This window comes from Acanthochromis polyacanthus, chromosome 6 (genome assembly GCF_021347895.1).
Source record: "Acanthochromis polyacanthus isolate Apoly-LR-REF ecotype Palm Island chromosome 6, KAUST_Apoly_ChrSc, whole genome shotgun sequence".
In the NCBI taxonomy this organism is placed as follows: Eukaryota; Metazoa; Chordata; class Actinopteri; family Pomacentridae; genus Acanthochromis; species Acanthochromis polyacanthus.
Genome location: NC_067118.1, coordinates 30,742,974 through 30,769,068, shown reverse-complemented (window position 1 = coordinate 30,769,068; position 26,095 = coordinate 30,742,974). Strand labels below are relative to the sequence as shown.

General features: G+C 39.1%; 2 protein-coding genes across 2 annotated transcripts; one reads left to right on the top strand and one right to left on the bottom strand.

Annotated features, from left to right (window-relative positions):
* Positions 1-492: 492 nt before the first annotated feature.
* vgll4a (vestigial-like family member 4a) lies at positions 493-8,303 on the bottom strand. The gene is made up of 6 exons (XM_022203375.2): positions 8,168-8,303; positions 7,445-7,601; positions 6,024-6,186; positions 4,176-4,401; positions 3,617-3,731; positions 493-2,891 (listed from the first exon to the last, which is right to left on the bottom strand). The coding sequence occupies exons 2-6, from the start codon at positions 7,524-7,526 to the stop codon at positions 2,692-2,694; spliced, it is 786 nt and encodes a 261-aa protein (XP_022059067.2). The 5' UTR covers positions 7,527-7,601; positions 8,168-8,303; the 3' UTR covers positions 493-2,691.
* Positions 8,304-10,849: 2,546 nt separating this feature from the next.
* On the top strand, positions 10,850-21,581 carry syn2a (synapsin IIa). The gene is made up of 11 exons (XM_022203373.2): positions 10,850-11,419; positions 16,940-16,997; positions 17,107-17,198; positions 17,375-17,531; positions 17,699-17,788; positions 17,926-17,988; positions 18,207-18,349; positions 18,436-18,510; positions 18,722-18,824; positions 19,017-19,163; positions 19,317-21,581. Exons 1-11 carry the CDS (start codon positions 11,079-11,081, stop codon positions 19,449-19,451), a joined length of 1,404 nt encoding a protein of 467 aa, XP_022059065.1. The 5' UTR covers positions 10,850-11,078; the 3' UTR covers positions 19,452-21,581.
* Positions 21,582-26,095: the final 4,514 nt, after the last annotated feature.

The following is a 26,095-nucleotide window of genomic DNA, read 5'->3' as shown; positions in this document are numbered from 1 at the left end:
ACTCAAGTTTGTCTTTTTAAATAATGTCCAATGATAGTTTTTCACAGGTGGACTTTAAACAAGACACATCATTGATAATTAAAGTTTAAAAAAAAGGCTATACCTAAACACAGATCTGTGTTCCACACCAAAGTCTCGATATTTTCAGTTTAGTTTTTGATTTTTATCAAGTGTGCACAAAAGACGAAACAACAAAGAAAATCTAAAATGATGTTATCACTTTGATCCAGTAAACATTCAACTTCAGGGTGAATTGATCTGAACACACACAAAAACAACTAGAACTCTGGTTTAACTTTTTAAAAAATGCAAGTTTTATATTCTTTGATTTGTTCATGAATAAAATACCTTTGTTTCCGTGTCATGTTTAAAACTTAAAGAAAATCTAAATGAAAATGAGAACGTTTTGTTACTGTATGCTGTTTTTGCTGCAGCACCACCTCACTTGTTACTTTATGTAGTAAAATGAAGTGAAAAAGATGACATGAAATATGCAAAGGTAGGCATTATATTTATTTGGAAGAAATGTAAGTACAAAAAAGTGGTATTTTCTTCCAGAGAAATAAGGACAAAGGTGAACAAATGTTTCAGGTTTTTTTAGATGAAGATGACACCTGGAACAAGAACTTTCTGCAAAACCGTCTTTGAGATACAGGTAGTCTATAGAAATTAAATAACAATGGCCTGAAACCCCCAAACATATTACTGAAAACTCCACTTGTCTCAAACAAGCAGATCCCATGATAATCCTTAATTTCTATTATGGTACACACAGAAAGCTAAACAAACATAAGTCTTCCGGACTCTTCACCAAGAAAGTCTTTGATCAAAAGACTGTTGTGTTCCTGCACTTATTAATAATCTGACAACTGTGGGAAAATAAACGACTTTTGAAAAAAGACAGAATGCATGGTTAGGAGATAATAAACATCCATGCTACAGATGAGTACACTACTCTGAATAGAAACAAAATATCTATGATCATTCCGCACGGCGCAATGATAGTCTTAAGAGTAAAATAAAATATAAAGACAGGATAGTGTATGTAACAACTGAAAAACTGCAAAATATTAATACGAACGTTAAATGCTTTCACAGACAGTTAATTGACAAAAAAAAAAATCTGACTTTACAATACCATATCTTAATCAGTGTTGACAAATAGGTTATGAGACTATAAGATCATTTCAGAAGAGGGAAAACTTAACTTAAACTCAACTGCATTAAAAAAAAATTTGTTACTCGGTTATTAAAAAGACTTTTGCAGCTCACACCATAACACCACTTTGATTTAAAAAATAAAAGACAAACATACTTGTAACAGTACTTGCTAAACCCAACTGAAGTGACTGTTAAGTGTCAGGCAGTAGTGGAGGAATGTTGATGCCTACTCGTAAATTAAGGACACCCACGTCGCATGTCCATTCAAAGTTTTAAGGGAAATCAACTGCTTTGTCGTTGAAGCAGACGAGAGATCCGCTGTTGTTCTGATTGGAAAGACACACATCAAAGTTAGACTTCTGTTGTCGCTACGTTTTTGCCAAAAGTCAACATGACACTGTGAACATGTCGAGAATAAATAAAGCCACTGCAAATAAACTGCGCTACAGAGGATCAGATTTAGCTGTATTCAGTCGTGTAAAGCTGTAGCGTCCAGCTCCACAGAGTAACAAACGTAACGCAGCCGAGCAAACCGCATTCAGACAGCCTGGCCAGAGGCTGGGATTTGTAAATGGAGGCTAAGATATACACCTACATATAGTAATGAAAACTGGATACAAAAAAATATATTGAGTACAACTGTCCCAGCAGTGAGTATTTCTAAAATGTTACAGATAAAAAATAAATTCTGAGTAAATATATAGTATAGAATAAGGTTTGTAATAGAAACCAGCTATTTGAAACATGCTTTCTAGTTAGAGATATCTACTATGATTGATATTAGTTCACTAAGTTATCAGCCACAGTGAGGGTATAGACAGGAAACTAAAATTATTCATTCAACAGTGGATACGTCCAGTTCACCATGATAAAGAAGACCGATCGATCGATCAAGCGTCTTCAGAAAGAAGGGGGACCAGAGCCTTACTTGCATTATCACAATCTCAGAACATAAAATGCATTCGTGAACACATTAGCTCCAACTGGAACAGGTAACCTGCTACCTAAACGGTCAGAAACGCAATAGTGCAAATGAGACCTGGCTGTCCTTTTCAAGTAATAGAGAATAAAAAGCAGTGTGATTTTAGAGTGACGGTAAAGACCAGATCTATGGCTTATATGTTGATGAAAAAGGCAGGAAGTTTCTTTGGCTATCGCGACGGGTGAAAGGCAAGAGAGGAAGAGCAGGAGCTCCAAAAAAATTGACCACGTTGTGAATCTCATCGTTCTCAAATAACAACAATGATTGTACACCATTTCCATAACTAAAACTGTCAACCCAACTATGCAAGATTTAGTTTCTCCTCTACAACAGAGAGCCTTGCCAATTTCAGATTCCAAATCCGAGCTGAATGTTCTAATAGAAGATTGACCTCGAGGTCCACAAGTGAACAGCCTCTGTGAGCACCATATGTCTGACACTGTTCTTGGCTAAGGGAAGTTGATTCTTGGCAAGAAATGACAGTGAGCAATCTCCACTCTCATATGCACACACTTAGGAAGTGATTGTAATGTTTACTCCCCTCCGATTCATGAATCAGCCTCTGGAGTTGGAGGACCTCCACCCCTGGCCTTGATTTGCAGCCAGGCGTCTCCCAGCGCCTTGGCAAAGTGGTCGTCCACCGAACCCGTGATCGACACCGAGTTAGACACCGGCTCCGCTTCTTTGTAGTTCTTGCCAAGGCTGCGACGGAAGTGCTCCTCGATCACAGGGTCGCATACTGTGTTAGCTAAAATAATAGTATGTGTGGAGGGAAAAAGAAGAAACACTTACATGTGATGTAAAAACATGATTCCTTAATGAGGGCAATTAAAAACAAGCTTTACCATTGTTCTATGCCAAACTCAAAGTTATAAAATCTAGAGTGCATGAAAACACTTTTAGTAGTTTGAGCTATATTTTCAACACACAATATGTCATTGAGACAAAGTCAATCAAATCTGACACATACTGTATTTAGCTAATTATAACTAAAGTGGAGGTAAACAATCTCCAATACATTAAATCTGAGCATGTTCAGACATTTACATTTAAATTTTAAAAAACACTGTCTTGGGCTCAAGAAACATAAAACGTGTAAATCCAACCTGTTTGGGATTAAATGGACTTTGAATTCTTAACAACAGTCATTTAGTACAGAATATGGTTGAAAAACAACAGTAGTATGCATTGTATAAAAATATTTTTGGCAGTAAGAATTAATTACATCTTTGCCACGAACAGCAGCTGCAATAAACTCAGTTTTCAATTTTCTACTAATAGAATGCCTAAAACTACAAGTCAATGTTAATGTCACATTCTTAAGAATATTTTGATAACTTTGACAACATCTTGGGGCTTTTTTTATTTAATTTTTTTTCACCTTAGCAAAGCAAAAGCTAGTGTCAGTAATACATTGCCCTCTCTGAGCATCAGATTCGACATTGTGTGATTATAGTAATTTTAAAGGCTTACCGTTGGTCTTTCTCTGATCAGCAGGTGGACTGGGAGAGCAGCCATTCATGTGGCAGTGTGTAAGATTACAATTGCGATTGCTTGCAGGGGCACAGGTAATAACCGAGGGGCGGTTCTGTGAGAAAATAAAATATAAATCATCAGCTAGCTAACAGCCACAGCACCATGTAGATGTTGGTGGAGCTGCACAGTTAAAAATGTGTGCACTGCTTCACAAAAATGGGACCAACGATGGGGCATATAGTACACTGGTGAAAGAAATGAAAAGAATCAACAAGGAGCACCATTGTGCTTTTGTTGAATGTGATCTAGAGGCAGCTAGTGGACGCCCACACAGAAATCTGTGCTGACCTTCACAGAGATGGGCAAATAAAATGTACATTGCACGGATTCCTCTGGTCATGCAGATGAGGTCAGCAAGGACTAGGCTTTAACTGACCCACATGATTTAACATAAAAATAATGCTTTTATTTGCTTAAACATCAATACCCTTGTGCTTTTTTTCTCAACACTCTGGACATTACATGTACTCCATTTATGTCTCACAAGTTGACGTACCTGTTGTCGCTCTGTAGTCCCACTTATGACAGACCTCTCTACTCCCCCAACTCCAATCTCGTGGCTGCTTTTGGTCAGAGCCAGAGGCTGGTCTACAGCATAGCCAGAAATGGAAGCATACAGGTGGTTCCCATGGAGACCGTTAGAGGAGGAGGTAACGTGCTCCACAGGACTGTGGCTGAGGCTCCAGTGCTCGTTACGGTTGTCTCCAGCAGAGGGACGGGCCCTTAAATAAACAGATTACAAATTAAACGTATACGTCACTTCTTCATAAATTATTTATATTTCAACATTTGCACATCTATATAAAGATCACAGAATGGAGTGTAGACTGGGGTTATGTTTTTTAAAGTGCAACTTTTTGATGTTGTAGGCCTAAGTTATTTAAATATTACATATGATTTCCTATTAGAATGCACCGGTGTGATGGTATTCCCATATTGCTCCCAAAATCACAACATTTACAACATTTTTGTCTTTGCATTTCACTACAGTCAGGGCCAAATTCAAGATTTTTTTTCATTTCATTACCTCAATCGGAACTACTTCAGACTGAATGATTTGATTTATTTTGGACTGATTCAATAAATAGAAATTATTCAGGATTTCCTCCTTTCTGTTATATCCAGTTATGCCCACATAAAGCTCATGAAGTCTGATGACTGAGACATTGTTTTAGGCCACGTCCACTATGTCCACGTGTACACAGCTATGGTTTTAAACAGGGTTTTTGTCCACAAAAGCGCTGTTTAAAAAAATCCGCTTCAACATGAAAACACAAAAACAAAGTTAACGCGTAATAAACACTGTCAAGAGCCTATCAAACCAACATGAGGCAATATATCGCTGTCCCTAAAGTCATGCGGGCCCATCAGCAGACAGAAAAAAGCTCCTATCACCTCTGGTAAGCTGCCAACAATGGGGCATCAGGAAAGGGGGGGAATCATACATGTGAACTGATTGTGACGCCTCTGTTCCTCAGTACAGTAGTGACAACATATTCATGTGTAAACGTGTTAGAAAGTCCTGTTAGCAAGGTCAGGACCAGCAATATGTTGATCATAGCCAACATTTTGCAAAATCACAAGTTTTCCCTGTCAACACTGCAAGGAGTTTCTTAGTACCTTCATCATGGAAGGAGTTTTCCAAAAGGTGTATTTTCAGGGACCTAACAATGCATTTGCAGTTGTGTACGTAACGACAAGGCTTAAGTGTAAAAAGATCAATTTGTGCTTTCTGCGTATTCATCCGCAAGGGTACGGGTGACTTAGCTTTCGTCTTCCACCCAAGTCTGCAAGAAACCAGCTGCTGTTTCTTCATGTGTTTTTTGAGTTCGATACGAGAAGAAATGGCCTCGTAGTAAACTAGAACAGCCCTATTGTAGTAGAGAGCCACCACCAAAGTATGAATTGGTCACATATGAGCACCTATGCAAGGGACTCTTTCATTTCTTTGCAGTAAAGTTGTTTGATCATGAAAACTAATTCGCAATACTTTCCTGTATAACACTTGTATAGATGTTTTCTTGTTCTAAAAAAATCGAATACAAGGCTTATTAGCTGTTAAAGCAAAGTAATAAACTGTCACAAAAATGGTGGCTTGCATCTGTAATTGGATAAATAGATCATAAGAGTAGACTTGGCTGATGTACAGAAGAAATAAAAAGAAATATGTGAGACAGTTCAGTCAAAATACTTAATTGGGTTTTTTTTTTGTTGTGCAAGCATAAATCTATTTATAATACATGTAACATTTTGTATTGAATTTTGATTAACACAATTCTAAGAATGACAATGTCACGGCTACAAAGGATGGTAATTAATACTCGAACTCCTAAAAGGTACTTACAACTGAGTGGCAAACAATCTGCTCATTTTGGTCATGTGGTCATCATCACAGTTGATTCGATCTTCCATTTGTTCTTCACCATACTTTCGCTTGCTTGGGCAGTGTGGAGGAGGCCCAGTTATGTTGGACATGGCCGTGGACAGGGAGGGCATCCTGGACTCGTCTGTGGGGAAAAAAATCGTCAGGCCAAACAATCAAATAACATTTTAATTAAATGGAATTATAAGCACACAGCTTTATTTTAAACAGAAAACAACTATAGCTGAATACATCTGCATTTAACCACATCATTACTTTTAACAAGACTAGCTGTGTTGTTCATAAAAACCTCAGAAAGAGTCCTGAATAATTGGACTTCACCAGATTGACATTTTGAAGAAATTAATGTGCTGGCCTGCATAAAGCAAAGCAGTGAAAGTTACAATTTACATTTATTTTGTTCCCCAGCAACGCAATCAATACTAAATTGAATAACATCTTCCATAAAAGGTAATTGAAAGTGTTTTACAGATAACTGGGATGCAGTAAAACAAAACTAAAACATAAAATAATTTGCACAGAAGTTTAACATTGCAACAAGTCCACATCATCTGCAGGTAGTTTCATGAAAGAAAATCTGTAGTTACAGTAAATAAATATCCAAAATGTTTTCTACTTTCCTGGCCCAAAAAAATAATTTTATTGGAATTCCTTTTAAGCAGCATGAGGAGACCGTAGAGGTAGAGAAATTAGGAAAACAACTTCTTAACTGTGACAGTCCTATTTCAGAGACAGGAAGACTTTAAACTTGATATAGATTTTCTGAGCTACTTTGATCGAGAAGAGCACTCGACTGAACTAAAATCCTCTCTAAAAACAGAGGAAACTGTGTCTAACAAAAACAGCTAAATAAACTGTTATGTAGTATGTTACTTGGATGAAGTCAAGCTTGCTTTACTCTGGATCGCTTTACATGTGTGACTTATCCATTAACGTAGAGTGTTAAATACGTTGAAGCTTGATCCTGCTGTGTAAAGTAAACCACATTAGTACTGAATGCAGCTGCTGTTTATTATAAGTCTTTTAAGATAGTATGTATTATGTGTAAATTACGTAACGTGCGCAGCTTCTAGCATGCTAAATAAATGGGCTTAAGGATATACTGGAAGAAAACACAGCTACTAACAGGCGCCGTACTTTTGGTTTTAACAATCTAACGTTACAGATCACAACACTTTTTGTTTGATTCTATAAGCAACGTTACTTGTGCCGACTTGCAATAAAATTGACCGAGCTAAAGTTGTACGGCTGACTCTCGCCATACGTTAAGCTCACACAAACCAAAACACAGGAGAATCCGGTGCTGTAATCAGAGAAACCGCAAACTGTTTCACAAATAAGCTAAGAGAGACATTACGACACATAAATGCTGGAAAGCTAACCTTCGTAGTGCAGTCTCCCAATGTTATTGTTCATCTTGTCCAGGAAATGAGAGTTCAACAGGTCCATTCTCGTGAAAAGCATTTACACGAACAAGCTAGTTTGCTAACATCGATGTTAGCAAACTATAGCACCGAAGACAACAAACAGGCTTCTATCCTGAAAAGGGAAAAAATGAGGAATTAGAATATAAATGGGAATGTAAATATATCTTTTATTTGAGACAAATTAAAAGAAGTCGGTGATGATCTCTTGATGTTAGCAGTTAGGTGGCTAACGACAGGTATCCTGACGCTGGCGTCAACGAGCCCGAGGCTAGCAGGATGGCTAGCTAAACAGGCTGCGTTGAGCTAGCTGCTACAATGTTAGTCTAGCTTCAACCAGCGAGCATTCAGTGCTGTTGTAATAAAAGTAGCTAAGTTCGCTGATATCGAAATGGTAGTTGCTATTACTCTAAATAGTTTAGCCTACATTCTTACGGTTGTTAGCTTAGGTGAAGGAGAGGGTCGAACATACAAAATAGCTAACTCAACTACTTTGTCCATTACACAAACTAACGTTAGCCAAGTTGCTAACTTCGTACTCAGTTCGGTGAAAGGTTCACGATTCAACTAGCACATCCTAAATAACGTCAATGACAACTTGCAGTGGGGTTACGTTCAGTGGTGAATGTCTAACAAACTACACTTTAAAGAGGCGTAACGTTAGTAATCAGTGTTACTTACTTTCTTCGACCAAATTAACTTTACGGCTACAACACCATGGCTAGCCCAGCCTGCGTGTACTCCGTCACGCACTTTCCCACTGCAGCAGTCTTCAAACAAACAAAAGAGGGAGCTGAGCGGCCCTAGCGGAGAGAAGAGGCGACCAGGGACGAAGTTAACATGTTAACATCCACCGAAAAGGTACATTTATTCTTTATAAACACTTTGCTATGGCCTTAGTTAAGTCTGATTATCGTTGCACAAACAGCAATACTTGAATTGCACAAAGCAGTTGAACACAGAACAGCATTCGTAAAAACTTTGACTACTTGTTCCATATTGATCACACAAAAATGTTTTTCTTATTTATTTTTATATACGAGTGTAATTTCAAATAGAGCTGCTTTCTCAGAGCAGTAAATGTGTGATGCATTGCCTGGACAGTTTCCACTGATTTTCACTTTTCTCAGCACACTGTTTCAAGTAAACAGCCCACTGGGTGGCACACTGCACTGCTGGATCTGCTCATCCACACACTTTCAAACTTCAGGAAGTGGTTTTGTTGTTCACCACACTACCAGCTGGTGTCACCCTAACACACATGAATAGAAACTAGGGCAGGCCAGAGTTTCTCTAAGGCCAAAATATAAACACAGCAACAGGCTAATGAGTCATTCACAATATTTAAAATCAAAATGACACTCAGAAGTCTAATTTTTTATAGTTGTCCAATTTGAACCTGTTTTTCACCCTGTAATCTACCACATTAATGTAATGGCATCATCAAGATTACAACAGACACTATGCATACACTTAATTTATATGACACCAAATCAGGAATTGCAACATTTCCTTATTAGATTCTGTGATCTCTACAGCATACAACATTCTGCTCCTCTATTCAGATGCTGTATGTAAAGAGTAGGCCAACTGAGTGACAGTAAAATTACAATTATATTGGCAGTGTTGAAGTGCAAAAATACAGCCTATAGACAGAGCTGTTTGTTACAGTCATGGGTGAAAATGCTGTTCCTGCAAAGCTTCTGCTATGGCAGTTCCTTTAGCTACTTTGACTTTATTTCATTAATCTCCCCATTCCGTCATTTTCGCTAGAGACAGTGGGTCTTGTGTCGCAATCAGATCTGTGATGTTACATGAAAATATAGACAAACAATTAACAGGAAAGCTTGTAGGCATGTAAATTTATGAAATGTTGCAGTAATTCAAACTTAATTGGACATTTGGGGGAAAAAACCCAAATGTGAAGAAAACCCAATGCTTTACCTTGTAGGTATTTCATTATATGTGAAATCAATGTTCCAAAGCAGTCTTTGGTGATGCAGATACAGCACTGAAAAGGACTGCATGTGTACCTATTAGAGAAGAGCGATGATGGTAAGAATAAGAGTAATTCTATAGCAGCTTAGAGTTGGAAAGAACTCACAATGACAAGAAGATCATAAAACAAAAATAAAAAACCTTAAAACACTAAAAGGGGCAATAATAAAGCATTAGGAAAGACATAAATTATCATAAAAATGCTTGTCTCTACAGGTGTTTTTTTAAAGCTTTTGGCACATAGGCACCAACTGAGCTTATCTGACAGTAAGCGCAGGTTTGTTACACAGAGATAAAACAATAAAAGCAAAAAGTGATCTCCCTGATATCTGAGGGATCAAAGATCACTAACTGCTCATGAAGATTTCAATGGCATGATAAAAGAAGTCAGCTTGTAATATTAACATTATTATTGTTTCTTATAAAAGGTATTCCTGCTGTGAGATAAAGATTTAATTGCCTCAGTAATAATATTTATAAACCCTTGGATTATTTCCCATTTAAGGGCCTGTTTTGGATTCAGACTGTTTCAAACCTTGGCTAGATTTGTGGTGACCTCGGCACATGACGAGTTATTGATCTGTCTCCTGAGCCTTCTGTTAACCGTGTTAGAGGTAATTTTCATCAGATAGCGTTATGACCGTCTATATTCCGTCTCTGTTCTTTCCTGAATGCATTTTTAAGGAATAGTAGAAGCAGCAATTGTTGCATTTGTCTTGCAAATGTTTTTTTTTTACTTTTATACCAAAGAAGTTATTATTACGTGCTTTGCAAAGATTTTTGCTTTTGAGGGAAATTTAGGTTAATTAATAGAAAATTTTGTGCAGAAAATATTCTAAGCTGTGTTTCTGTGCTGTGCAGTACTGACCAATTTAGTCTAAAATAACTGCGAGGTAAAGAAAATCGTGTAGGAAAACATAATTAGTAAAACCAGCAGGTGCCGTGATTGATAAAACAATTATGAGAGAGCCTTTACTGCATGCATCCGTGTCTCAGGGGACTGCTGCTGACATTTCCTCTCATTCCACATGGCCAACTGGTCCAAACAGCCATTTTAGATTTCATGGCTGCATGTTACCCACACACACAAATGCTGTGGGTAGACAGAGGGCAGAGAAACCTGAGGAACAGGGGGCAGGCAGGATTGAGGCAACAGCGATGTGGTGCTGTCTGTACCCTCCTGCACTTCCACTGGAAACCCCTCTATTTTCCATGCTGTGGTTCAAAAAAGGATGACGCCTGTGAAGCAGCAGAAAATGGGGGAGGGGTAGGGAAGTCAGGCATGCCAGTGAGAGAGAGAGAGAGGAGAGAGGAGAGGACGAGAGGAGGAAGGAGAGGCAAAGCTAGAGCATCATTTGCGATGCTGGAGGAGAGCTCGGGGTGAGGGGATTGGCTGAGGGAGAGTGTAGCGTCACTGCTAGTGAGGGGGAGCTTTGAGGATGCTCCACTGAGCTGGGAGGGAATACATTCGCTGGTTAGTTTGCATTGAGAGCTCAGCCATTATCAGCTGCACACTAAGGACAAGGACTCCTCTGCAGAACCCTTTTCCACACCCTGTGCTTGACGACTCCTCTGCCTTTTCTCAGCTGCAGCCATGAATTATCTGCGTCGGCGTCTCTCGGACAGCACGTTCATCTCCAACCTGCCCAATGGCTACATGACAGACCTTCAGAGGCCTGACCCTGCTCAGCCTCCTCCACCTGCCTCCACCATCCCTGCCAAGTCTCCCACAGCTGGGCCAACACCTCCAGCCACTTCACCTGCTCCAGAGAGGAAACCCCAGCCAGCTCAGTCGACGGGAGCAGGCTTCTTCAGTTCCATAACCAACGTTGTGAAGCAGACAGCTGCTTCAGCAGGGCTGGTGGAGCAGACCCAAGTCACGACACCAAAGAAGTTTAAGATTCTTTTTGTCATTGACGAACCAACACAGGAGTGGTAAGATAATACATTTCTCTACTCAATCTTGTACATTTCATCTTGAATAATTTGTTCTGTGTATTTTTTGTTGGCTCCATCCTTAACGGCAGTTTTCTCCCAATGATTCGTTTCACTGTAGTAGTTAGGTAATGCTTAAAGAACCCCTGAAACAACATCTGTATTAAGCACCCTGCAGACATGAATGGGCTCTGCTGCTGTGGTTGATGGTACAACATCCCAGTGTTAGGGTAATATGTACCGGTAGCCAATACTTAAAGAAATACGGTCCATTAATTCCCAGCAGTCATGACATTACAGCAGAACAGAGGATTTTATTGTCCTCTGTTCTTGTTGTTTTAGAAAATGCTTTTCTGTGGTGTTTTATTCTGTTATACATCTACCCTGTATTAAAATTTGTCATATTAACTGTAATTGTTAATAGTGTGATACTATAATGTGGCATTTTTCCACATTTAAAAAAAAATATTGGTGTTTAACATTTTGTGCAGAATTGAAAAGAGCGAGGTCTTGGAAGTAAATACTGCAGTGCTTCCACTCTATCAATGGGGTTTCCCCCTGCTTTCTGATTGCAGATCACATGACCTGCCCTGCACTGACATAGGGAATGATTTATGTAAGGAACCGCAACCTATGGACCACTGGGTTGCATTTGTCAATAATTTGACTGAGAAAAAAAAATCCAGAACATCATCTGCAAAGATAAGTTTCTAAGCCTGCTGGGAGAAAGGACCATCGTGTCATTGATGTTACCTTAAAGCACTTAAGCCAGTGCACTGGCAATCAGTGTCCTCAGGGATCGTACTCAAAGGCAGCTTAAAACAAGCATCTTTGTCAGCCCACTGTGGTGAGGAATTAAAATACACTAAATGAGTTTGCACATGAATTTAGAGGGAAATTACTTTGTGTCAAGACTCATTTCTCATCAAATACTAGATTGTCGTAACTCTATCTCCTCATGATGATATTTACACAGCTGGCATATTTTCCACAGCAATGAGTGGGCTGGAGCCATTGTCTCCTGTATAATTTATATGGACATTACCCACCTGTGGATAAAGAGCAGGGAACTAAAACTCAACTCAATAATGCCTTTTTCAATACACAGCCAGAGGAACTGCTGACACACTGGATGGTAGACTGACTTTCCTGAGGCAAACATGTAAAATTTAAAATAAATCTGCATCCTCTGCTTTGAACATTGTACGAAACGACAATATCTGGTAGTTAAAGTCTGATTTCAACAATGCATAATTAACTAATTCACTCAAGCTTTTTTTTCATAGTTTATATGGTTTTGAACTTATGATCCTCAGTCATACTTCTGTAACATCCAGATTGCAAACAGTCATTAGATGTGGTGTTCGTTTATGAAGGTAGTGGTGGTGTAGAGTTGTACTGTATGTTGAATCAACATTAGGATGCAGTCTGTGTTGTGTGTCATGTAGACACCCTATAGATGTGTATAGGTGTGTTTTAGTGTGCAGGAGTGGCCATTTATACACTAAAAACTCTGATCATTGGTATTAGAATCAGATCTTCAGCAGCAGGACTGATGCCAGCCTTAAGTATTCACTTGTTCCACATTCATTATTAGTGGAAAGGAAGCTGAGGAATGAGGATTTCAGTCTGATGTGCCAGGACACTGACACTGCTCTGCAGATCTTGGCAAAGAAGCCCAATATAATACATTAGACTAAATTCATGTCATTCATCAAAGGTCATTTAAATACATAATGTTAAGTAAGTTCCACCCTACCACCATTATTCTCTCTCATATAACAAGGTCTGATGTGAGGTAGTGTCTTTGTATTTGATTAAAAACCTCAAGTAAATTGCTGCTCTGACATTATTTCTGTTAAAATATATTCAGTAGTGTAATAGTTTGTGGTGTTCATAAGCTCTGAAAGCTACAGTTGTACTACATGGTTTGTAGCTTGACATGTTGCACAACCACTTGTGAGATCAGCTGAAATGGTTCATTCAAAGGGCTTCCTGTGTCTGAGTGCTGCATCCATTTTTTATGGCAGCTCAATATCACCGAGAGAGAGAAGTTGTACATGTTTGACTAGGTTGGCTTCTGCCGGAGAACTTTTCACCCAGAGATTGTAAGCTGCTACAGCTGTACAAATCTGTTTTGGTTTACACAGTCTTGTGATGGTCTGCTTGGGCTGTTTAGACTGTGTTCTGCTTGAAATGTCACAGTTTGGGCTATAACAAGCAGACAGAAACCAAATTGAGAAGGATTTGGGGGCGACTATCTTCAGAGAAGTACTGATGTGTTTGAAATAATATGTGCTTTGTATTGAGCACTCAGAACGTCAGGCAGGACAGAAGCTATACTGAAAATATAGCTGCTGGCGAGCCATAAAAAGATGAAATGTCTCTTTATTATCATCTTGCAGGTATTGGGTGAGTACCCATTATTCTCTGTAATGTTGGCACAACTTGAGTCTGAGGGTATTGTTTATGTGCTGTATCTCACTGTGTGACAGGCAATGTCGAGACTTCTTTCTGCCACATGCTGCAAATGAAAGTCAGAATGATGGAGACCTGGTGGCCCCAAGACACAGAATGACATCAGGAAACAGTTCTCCAGACTAATTGCATCTAACAAAAATCTCAGCCATTATTAGATCAAATCAGTCCAATAACAAACAATCAGTACATATGCCATATTTGATACATACCTGTTTTACAGTTTTTGAAGTATTTTGCGTGGAATCCGTGTGTTTTCTAACACCATGACACCACCCAGTTTCACATTAACACACTGTTTACTTTTATATGCATGCTAGCCGTCTATTACTTTCTATTATTTGTAGAAAGAAACATTCTGAGTAGTCATAAGGAGCAGTCTGCCAAAGTGAAGTTTGCTACTCTGTGTATTTTTCTGGGAAATAACAATGACTTGCAGCGACAGCAGGATGGCAGCTAAAATGTTGTATTTTAGTTTGTATATAGGTGAATATCCAGCCAGAAATGGTTCTTTATGCATGTAAAATGCACCTATAAATTTAGTGTTTTAATTATTAGGCATGTTACACATAATATTTATTTAGTGATTAAAAGCTTGGCAAACTGCAAACATGCCAAGTGTCAGAGAAGACACAAAAAATATATGTATAGAGAAAACAGAATAGGTGTTAGACTTTGTTGTGTGACAAGTGTTGTTAGGGAGAATATTTGCATGTGCGAGACTAAAGGTGGTTGGCCTGAGCTACAGCACAGACAGATGCATTCTGTCATTCAGCCAGTGTTTTACTTGTTCAACGAGGCTGCCAGTCATCCAGAGAGTTTTTTTTGTTGTTCCAGGAATGCTGTGCTATAAATTACTCTTATGGCAGGAGGAGCAGATGGTACACTATCCCGCCTATCAGACTAATGGCTGAGATGCACTGCTTCCTTATTCCCTCTATAATGTACCTCAATTTAATGCAAAGACACTAAGATTCCTTTCATTAAATCAGTTAGAAAATACATAGGTTACTGTTTCCTCTGATATCTGCTCTAGACTGTCTATTTAGTCTTATTCAAACATTACCCCCACAGAGAGTGAAAGTTATGCATGCAAAGTGATGGCACATTAAAATTCAGCAAGGACTCCTCTCACCAAGCTCTCGTTGAATCATATGAATGACTAATTCTTTCACAGCTGTAATGTAATTTGGGGATTTTTTTTTGACTGAGCAAACTTCAGCTATTAATGAAGTTTCTTCATTAATCGTTGCATACATTGGATTTTTTTTCAGAACATACAAAAAACAGAAGAGAAGCAATATTTTTTTTTAATCTCATTTGGTTTCTTGTCTCGTCTTTAATTCAAGTGTAGAGCAGCTCTATTGATTCCTACAAAGGAGTGATCCTAGTAAATGTCTGCTATCATGCTCTTCCCTCTTTTAAAGTGAGCAGCAATAGTTGCAAAGCCCAGTAACTAACTCCGGGCTTAAGACCAGCAATCAAGTTTAAGCGCAGAGTTAGAGCTAATAAACAACCACCGAGGCTTTGCAGTTGGATGAAAACTAAACCGATCAGAGAATGAGCTTAGATTTTAACCAGCAGACCCGGTTGCTGTGAGGTGACTACCAAATACCGATGCATATTAATGCAGTGGATTTGAAGATCGTGTCCTTTTTGAATGTGTGCCTTCTATGCTCTGAGCTATGAGCTGAGCTGCTGTACGCATAGTGATAAAGTTCAGATCAGTCACATGAAGCTGTACTCCATCCACAGAGCCATCCCTCCTGTTAACAGTGATTATTATTCAAATGTGCAAAATGAAATCGGAGGCTCGTCCCCGTCGTGCCTCACCTCTGTGTTTGTTGTCGGGGTCATAATTTGCAATCACCGTCTTTCTGTCTGTACTGACGCAAAACATTCATCACAGTGCACAGTTGACTTTTCATTCCCCAAAATATAGGAGCTGTGATTCATATTTTAATGCTTGTTTTCCTCCACAGCCAAGTAGATCTCGGTGCTCTAATTAGCTGGTGAATGAATTATTCAGTTTTACCACGGCATTAAATATTCGGGGAGTGCAGGGTGTCTGACAGGAGAGTGATACTATCTAAGAGGATGTGAGAACTTTAAAACATGTCAGCAAAATATGTTAACACAGTCACGCTGAAATGTAGACATTCTACAGGCTCTGTTTGGATACAGCTATCATATTGTCTGTACCACTGCAGAACCTGGCTGTTAGTATCGGGGTAATCCTGAAACTGTGGAAAGTGAAACCCAGATGAAACCTTCTCCATGGCAATTTAAGGAAATAGAAGGCAAGAGTTCTTTTTTTTGGGCTGCCCTCGGTATTGATTTACCCCAGTAGTTTGTGCTGCCAAATCTTATCTTGTCAGGGCCATCCTCTGTGTGATAGCTTAGGAGAGAGCCAAAGAAATCAAACACAGACACACACTGTCTAGATGAGGAAGTTTTCATCCCTGTGTGGTTTTGGGTCACTGATCCATCTTTTTCTTAAATCCCTTTGAAAGATTTCCTCTTCAGCTGTGGTCCAGGTAAAGAGGGATCAGAGTGTGTCATTTGTATTCAAGCCGTACAGGGGACTGTCTGTTTTTTTAAAAGTGCTGAATCACAAGAAAGGTGCAGCCATTTTCTGAAATTTTGAATTCAGTGTATTCAGGAGGAAAGCAATGCATCATCATTTGTTAAACTCATTGGCAGCTCTGCTAAACAGTCAGATATGCTCAATTCTATCTGCGTGTAAGCCGGTAAACATTATTAGGCTTTTAAAAGTCTGCTAATGATTTAATGCTGTCATTATTGTCAAATTGTGGCGAGGAATTTCTGTGCATCAGCAGATGAACGTGGACAAAAAGAGGCCTTTCTCTGCACTCACCATAGTGGCATATATTCACCGATAATTCACATTCCAGAGAATATGACGAAGAAGATTTAGACTTGGAAGGGTAATCAATTAGAAATCTCTATTTTAGGAATCTCTGTAATCGCTCGTATTTATTCTGTGGTTCTGTTAAAATCCTGTGAATTCTTTTTACCCAGGGCAAAATTATTCCGGGGAAAGAAAATACATGGAGATTATGACATCAAAGTGGAACAGGTAGGTTTCATCTTGCTACTAATACCCATTTCAAGTGCTAATGTAAAACAGAGTGGAGAGGTTGGAATGATCTGTCCTCATGTACCTTTGTACCTATCAACTCCTTCAGGCTGAATTCAATGAGATCAACGTCGTAGCTCACGCCAACGGAACCTGCATGGTTAACATGCAGGTTTACAGAAACGGCACCAAGGTTGTCAGGTGAGACACACGAAGGAAAAATACTGTACAACATACTTGATTGTTTTAATCAGGTTGTGTCCACCTACAGTACCCACTCTCTGATTTATCCACACTGCTGGCAGCACCTGCCACAGTCTGTCATGTTTCTGGTCAGTTCATGTCACACCTCTGCATCTCATAATTCTGCTTTACAGGTCCTTCAAGCCAGACTTTGTCCTCATTCGTCAGCATGCCTTCAGTATGACTCAGAATGAAGATTTTCGAAACCTGATCATCGGTCTGCAGTATGGTGGCGTCCCAAGCATCAACTCCCTCGAGTCCATCTACAACCTGTGTGACAAGCCGTGGGCGGTAGGCAGCCAGGGAGTGCTTTATTGTCCAACAATGTAGCAGACTGCGCAACAGTAATCATGTTTTCCGGATTTCTGGATTGCCTTTCATCCGATAGATTGTTGTAACTGTCTCTGTCAAATTATTTACAGAAAATGTCTTGATTATTTACCTCTGTGTGTCTGCAGTTTGCCCAACTTATCAACACCTTTAGGAAGTTGGGTGCTGATAAGTTCCCTCTGATTGAGCAGACCTTTTACCCAAACTACAAGGAGATGGTGAGAACACTATTACCAACCCTCTTTGCACATAAAATTTCTGAATTTATTTATGGCATTAATCAGCAAGTTTGTGATTAGGAAATTAAACCATAAATATATGATGCAACCACACAAATTCTACTGTCTGACTTTAGGTAAGCATGCCATCATTCCCTGTTGTTGTGAAGATCGGACATGCCCATTCCGGTATTGGAAAGGTACAGAAATGTCTTGTGTTGTAGTAGAATGAATGTATGATTTAGGTTTTTTTTTGCCATAATCCAGGCTTTTGCTTTGCTTTTTAAGCCTTGTGAATTTATATATGATCACTTAAAGCAACACCATGAAACATTCACCTGCATCTTGACTCAAGAATCATTTTAATGTATTTTTTCTATATTCGGCTCCTGTGTGACGTGTTCGTTTTTGCGTGCAGGTGAAGGTTGACAACCACAGTAAGTTCCAGGACATTGCCAGTGTTGTTGCTCTCACTCAGACCTACACCACCACAGAACCTCTGATCGACTCAAAGTACGACATCCGAATCCAGAAGATCGGCACCGACTACAAAGCATACATGTATGTAGGATGACACTATTTAACTTTGTAATCAAACAGGAAACAGAACTGAACTTACTTTAATTTTTTTGCTTTACATACTTCAGGAGAACATCTATATCTGGTAACTGGAAAAGCAACACAGGCTCAGCTATGCTTGAACAGGTAGCGATGACTGACAGGTGAGTGTTAAACGAGAATCTTATGCTCTAATACAATGAGGTGTGTTATTTTGACAAATGTTTTTAGTTTAAAACAATTCAACTTTATGTGCTAATCTGTTTCTGGCATGTATGATAGCATGTTCTGCTGAAATGGAAACAGGTGGTAATCAGACCGTAATGTCTCATTATGTTGCCACCGGCTCTGAGTCGTACTGATTGTTCTGTTTAGGTACAAGCTGTGGGTTGACACCTGCTCGGAGATTTTCGGGGGTCTGGACATTTGTGCAGTTAAAGCTATCCATGGGAAAGATGGCAGAGATTACATCACAGAGGTAGGAAGCTACATCTCAGGAATCAAAGTAGAGAATTTCTGGAGCTGTAAAAGTAAAAATGTTGCCTGTTTCCTCTGTGCACTGGTCAAAATGGATGTGACATGTTTTATATTAAGACAAGATTTGCATATGGCACTACTATGTGGCGTTTACATCTTTGTTCTCTGCTATACTGTCCTTTCTGTGGCCCAGGTGGTTGGCTCTGCCATGCCCCTGGTAGGTGAACACCAGGCTGAAGACCGGCAGCTCATCACTGACATGGTGATTGAAAAAATGAACCAGGCAGCTGAGAAGGAAGCGAATGCTCCCCAGAGACCCACCACAATTCAGCCATCTCAGGTACACACAGGCACAGAGATTAAAAGATGAGGCTCTGTTAGTTAAGGATCTTGCTAATGTAATAGTGTAATATTTATGTTGTAGGACATTGTCAGCTGTAGGACATCTTAGGTCATTACTGGATGAGTAAGTTGTTTTTTTCTGTCTTTGTAGGGAGCTGGTCAGAAGGGAGAAATCACTGGCGAGCCCACTAAGAATGGTACCGGGCGCCCTCCTCAAGGTTGCCTGCAGTACATCCTCGACTGTAATGGCGTTGCAGTGGGTCCAAAACCAGTCCAGGCCAACTGAGTAACCCAGGAGAAGGGGGAGAATCTCAGAGTCTAGATAACACTGACGTACCTTAGCTGAACCCAAACGCAGACGTGTGGGGGGAAATGCCAATAACTAGAATCAGATCGTGGGGGTGTGAGCTCGGTACAACCAAGTGCTGGCCTGGACTGTGTTTTTAACTCTATGCAGTGTCAAAATGTACTGTCTAGTTGTTGACCGGTTGATTTGTGTGCTTGTATAGGTCACCTATGTTTCAGTAGCTGTGGTTTTCCTTTGGGGCTGTTGTTGATGATGTAAAAAGCAGATTGTGCCTACACTGAGTTCAGTGCTGCTCTGTGCTACCTGTTTGACCCAGCTATGAATCTTTTTATTTGCCCCCGACCCTGATTTTCTTTTTTTCTTTTTTAAGTGTGTACCTTTAGATATTGTTCAAACTGTGGACAACCGTACAGTTTGAAGTTTGTGTATATCTCAATATGTGTACCGTAAGTGGGTGTGTATGGCTGTAGTGGTGATTATTTTCGTACTTATACTGCTAGATATTTATTTTTGTTTTGCATGATTGATACAAAGGCAGGTGCAAGTCAGTTTTAACTGTCCGATCAAGTGGGATGTTTGTGTAACATCACTGTTACAGCGCTGTGTTTATCTAAAGCTGTGTTCCCTGTGAGCCATGCATTGTGAATATGTCATAAGAAATGCATATTTTAAGTTCTACAGGATACAGTGTACACATATAATAGAGACATGCAGTATTTTGCCTTTCTCAACTTTCCTTTTGTCCCCATCTATAGCATCAGTGTCGCGAGAAAAGAGATTATATAGAGTGATTATAGAGTATTAATAGATGGACGCATAATACTAGAATATTTATTAAAGATTTTATCATGGGAAAAAAATGTGCAGCAGCAATTTTAATATATTTATATGATTTTGAGCCAAAGAAAATATTATTTACTTTAAATCAGCCTTTGCACTCCAGTAACCCACAATGTAAATACCAGAGGGGACTGTTAATCCTGCAGTTTGTCACATAAGAGGGTGCAATTTCATTAGAGAACAGTGCTCCAAGACAATACGTCTCTTTTCAAATTGCCTGTTGTAAATCACACCCCAGTGAGCTAACGCTGTTGTTGTCTTTTTGCATTCCGTTTTGTGGCAGATATAATGTCTGATAATGAAAAGGTGCGTAATGTATGATCTGCCTTGAAATGCCAGATATGAATTTGTGCCCCCCCCGCCCTGTTCCTTCCACACTGGATATCAGCTATCATGGAGGTGTTGCCATGACAACAATGCCTAGTGCTCTGAGGTTTAGTGTGGACTGCTGTAGTCGTACAGTGCCTGCGTTACTGCCATTTAAAGATTCTCGTGAGTTGATGGAGAGTGCAATATAAATCTTGTTTTGTTTTGTTTTTTTACAAATTCAATAATGTGAGTTATTTTGAAATCAGATCTTCCGTCAAATTGATTTAAAAAGCTATAGTCATCCACACATTCATTTTTTTTTTTTTTTTTTAAAAAAGCCTTTTTGCTTTCGTACATAAATGTCACAATCACTTGTTGTTGTCCGGTGGCTTTTGTGGAGGCCATTTCACATATCTAATACCCTAAATGGTGAAACAGCTAAAAAGCAACCAAATCAACTGTAAAAAGAAATCTGTACCGTTTTCCAACAATTTGTTTGTTACTGTAGTATAAAATCTGTTCGGCAAGCTCTGTGTGCAGTTCTTTTCGAAGTTGTAGAAGTGCCATTGTGTCTGTGAGCGTATCCCTTGTACAAGCCATGCCTGAGGCTTTATGGATGTGTTGATCTGTTTCATAGGAAATATGCCATGACATTGATTTCCGAAGGAAGAACATGCACAGGTACCACAGTCAGTAATAGCTGCATGGTGAGTCCATGGTTTGGTGGCTCCGATTAAACATTTGCTAATTTATCTCTGGGTGTGTTCATTTGGTCGTTGTGTCGGGATGAAACGTCTGTCTTCTGACCCAGTGGACTGTGACTATTACAGGCCGTGGTACTTTGAGAACCGGTGTTGAGCTGTTTAAATCAAGATCAGAATACAATACGTTGTGGAAAAAAGTAATCCTTTCTGGATATTTCGCATCTGTCACTGGCAATAAAGCTTCCTTTGCAATATGTGCTACGTCTGTGTTATGAGTGGTGTGAGTGATATTATTTGTTAGGTAACACACACATGTACATTACTGTTCAAAAATTTGGGGGTCAGAAAAGCAGTTTTTGTCAATGAAGACAACATTAAATGAATCAGAAATACAGTCTAGGCATTGCTCATGTGGTAAATGACTATTCTAGCTGGAAACGTCTGATTTAAAGTGAAATCTCTACATGGGGTACAGAGGAACATTTCCAGCAACCATCTCTCCTGTGTTCTGATGCTACATTTTGTTAGCTCATGGTGTTGAAAGGCTAACTGATGATTAGAAAACCCTTGTGCAGTTATGTTAGCACATGAATAAAAGTGTGAGTTAAAATGGAAAACATGAAAATGTCTGGTGGCACCAAACATTTGAACGGTAGTGTGCATATAGACTTTATTAATTTCACAAAGCGGACAACGATTCAGTTTCTGTGCACATCCTCCGCATGAAGGGATCTCTGTATTGTAGTCGAGCTGATTGTAGTGTGATTATGTATCCCCTCTGCTTTACCTGTGTCTTTACTTTGTCGTGTTTGCCTCATATGTTAAGAGTGTGGGATACTATATTTGTCTCATGAATAAAACTGTAATCTGCAAGAACTTACTAGATTACACCACATTTTAAACATTCTGTCGATGCCTGAGTATCACAAAAATCTCTTATGCTGAATTAGGGGATCCACAGAAACCCCACGGATTACTTTCACAAAGGTCTGCTGCAAGGCTGATGCTGAAATCTCCCACAAAGGATGAAAACCCAAAGCTCAGGCAGACAGCACAGATATTTAATTCTGTGAATCACGATGCTCCAACATCAGGACCACTGCAGGTGCGCTGTAACTTAGTGGCTTCAGTGCATCCTGAATTTCTGGGTCAGTCTTAAGCCCAGCAGGAGTCAGGAGTAGAAAACACACCTCCCCGTCTACAGACAGCTGTGGATCATGAACAACTGGGGGAGCAGGACACTAAGGAGAAATCCCAGGGGCATCCACAGCCGAAGTAAGAATGACTCGTTTTAGTTGTCACTGCTCACATAGCTTTTTGAATTATTCAGACAGAGTATGTCATGCTCCTGTTCACGTATACTATATATTGGCTCACCGTGTACATACAAAGTTGTTGCTGTCTTGTCTTCCAGCGTATCCCAGTCTCTCAGGAATGCCTTCAGAAGGAAAGACACACACATAGCCACTGAAAACACAGTGAATGCTGAGACCATCCACAACTTGAGGAAGTCCTTTGCAAGTCTGTTTTCTGAATAAAGCAACTATATTCAGTCTATATGATTCCACATTTGCTCAAATGCATGTTTGTCTGGCTATAGACACAATGTACCTCCTAGTGTGATGTATATTTGGTGTATTGTCAGCAAAAGTATATAAAACAAGATTTAAGGTCAGATAAAACTCAAACTCTCAGGTTTTTCTCATAGGATAATGCTTCTTCTATCGCTGTTAATTCAGTTTTGGTTATTTCTCATGACATATTTCTAGATCTAGTTTTTTCTTCACACTCTTCTCACTTGCTGGGAGTAATAGTAGTGGGAGTGACTCAGTTGAAAACCGATGACAGTTGTTTGATTGTTTGACTGTCAGTCAAATCTGCGCAAACCACACACATGCAGCACTGACGAAGCCGACTAACAAAGCACTGGTTCTGTCTTGATCTCTTAATAAGCGGTGCTCAAAAATGTCTGGTTGTTACTTATGTAGTTCTTAATATTTCATGTTACAGAAAAATACTATCATTTTAAAGCCACGTTTTCACGAATTTTATGGCAAATGTCTTTTTTACATGAGTAATATACAAACTCAAAGTATAAAGAGGAGTGTTTTTGACTTGTGATTGGCACTGATTGGATGTTTCATTAGAAAAAGTTTTTTTCCTTCTTATTTATATGTCAATATACTACACATTGCCTGTAATTATCAATACACTGGTCATGAATATGCATGCTGTTGTTGAACTGTTCATTCCCTTCTGTTCAATTCATTCCTATGTTTAATGGTGATATATAGTTGTTGTAATTAGTAAATATTGTGTGTAAAATGCAAGTTGCAGGGGTGATTTATAGCTATCACTGTTATGGCACTAAATGTTCTGTTCGATTGTTGTTGTTTGGCTCCACACTTGCCGATGACCACTTCCGGTCTCAGAAAATGAAAAACGAACCTTATATCGTTTCTGTCTCTTACTGATTTTACTTTTTTGTTATTCTAAATATAAAATGAAAATCAAAGCATTTTTAAAATTTCATGTATCCCCTTTTGATCATGAAAAGGAAAAACGTCTTGTATTTCAATTTAGATTTTTGTATTTTAAAACCAAAATTAAATAACCACTCGTTTTTTTGTTTTTCAATACCAGTTTAAGAACGGAAAATCCAATTGCCAGAAAAATACACGGACCAATAGCTTGCATCTGTGATGGTTTTTTTCTACAGCAAAAAAACAAAACAAAACAAAACAAAAATAAATACAAAAATTAAATAAATTCTTGCTCGCCTCGTTGAAAAATCTATATGTACAGACATGCAAATATTTTTCTATTGCAGAAATTTAGCTGCTGGACACACAATATGTCCCTCTTAACTGAAAGGTCAGCTCTCCGTGGATGAGCACTGCAGTTTTCACGCTTCCAGCTCCAGTTGTGTAAGCTGTAATAAACACAGATGAGCCCAGAGACTTTCTGCTGTTGTAACACAAGGCACATAGTGCTGATTAAAAATCCAAATGTCGTTAGCAATGAGCAAAGCACATTTTGAAATGGACTATAAATCTGTATTCTTTATAAAAACAAATCAAAAAAATTACTCCCATAGCCATTAACAGCTGCATAGTGTGGTATTTCTAATTCATCCATGTAGAGCCTTGGTGTGTTCATTCTCTTGCTAATTATAACAATAAGGGCTGGTCAGAATTTCATATAATGCTGCAACTGTTCCTCCAGATGATCCATGAGTATTTGACACGGCCACAGAGACCCTCCTGTGTTACCACTGGATCATAACCATGGAGAAAAGTCTAATATTCCAGAGGCAGATGACTGCGACTATAAAATCTGTTATTTATCTTCGACAATATGAACAGTCACACAGCAGCTTCATGTGGTTTGTTTCAACAGACATCAGCAAACATCTCCCACAGCTAAAATATGTTAGTCAGGATGCTTTTATCAGACTTCCAGATGGTGCTGATGTTTCTTTTCTCTCTCGTAGCAAGCAGGCTGACCAGTTCATGGTGAAAGCAGCTGAACAACTCGGAGTAATGATGCTGTGGGTTCTTGAAGGTCCAGCTGAGGAGCTTCCGTCTAGACTCCTCCCAGCTGTCTGCCAAGCTGCTGCGCAACATGACCGACTTGTGCCCTGTGGGGTCGCGCTGCACTGACCATCTGCTGAAGACAGCAGAGGAGAAGCACTTTCATCCCATAAATGAGGGAGAATTTAATAACAGACTTGTGATAAGCATGGAGGTCTCTGAATGTCAAGTAAAGCACCTGATAATAAATACCTCCACAGAGCATGTTTCCTTTTCATTCTCACTGCTCTGACTGGTTTAAGGCAGCACTAAAGTAACAACAGTAAAGGGAATACAATATGGCTAATAGTAACAAATTCGTTGTTTAGTGAATGTTAATATCTGCATATCTTCACCTGAGTAGCTACAGCCAAAGAGTGTTTGTTTTAAATGATTGTAACAACTGAATCAACAGCATAGTTGCAAATTATTTTGCTCGTCAATCCATCATTTCACCCTCAAAATAAAATAATACCATAAAGATTTCTGCTTTAGTAACTAAAACTGCATGCAGCTCAGTAGAAATAGAGTTTTCTGTTGCCATCTGGTGGTCGACTTAAGGCACATGAGGCCTGCATATTTGATATCTGTGCTATCATAGTTGCATAATCATCCACTTGAGCTGCATGAGTATGCATTCTCTTTGCACAATTTATACCACGACAGTCGCATGACACATCTAGGTTCCTGTTACAGCATTATGCGGAAAGATGTGGTCTCATCTTATAGAAATGTTCACATAAAACTGCAATCAATGGCTTTTTTATTCCCAGATAAAAACTGAAGGCCACAGCAGAGAGAAGCAAATCGCTGTCTTGGCAGACACTATTAACTAAATCGAGGCGCTCCTTTTATAGATTGGAACATCGCGTCTAGAGGCTGTGTTTGTCAAATTGCATTACTTTAATGCTGGAGGAAAATGTATCTGTTTTAAAGGTTGACTCTGCGTTGCCTGGAGAGAATTATGTCATCTAGTCAAGTATAGAAAGAGAAGCATCAAAGCGCAGAGTTCACTCCATCTGGGTTTAGCGACTCGCTCACTCACTCACCTTGGTAAAGAAACATTAAGTGTATAATGAGTTTGAAAAGTGCATTTACCCAAATAATATATTGAAATACTATGTAAAGGTATCTCTATTTTACTTGGATATTACTTTATATGTTTCTACTATTTACATGTATATGGCTATAATAGTCA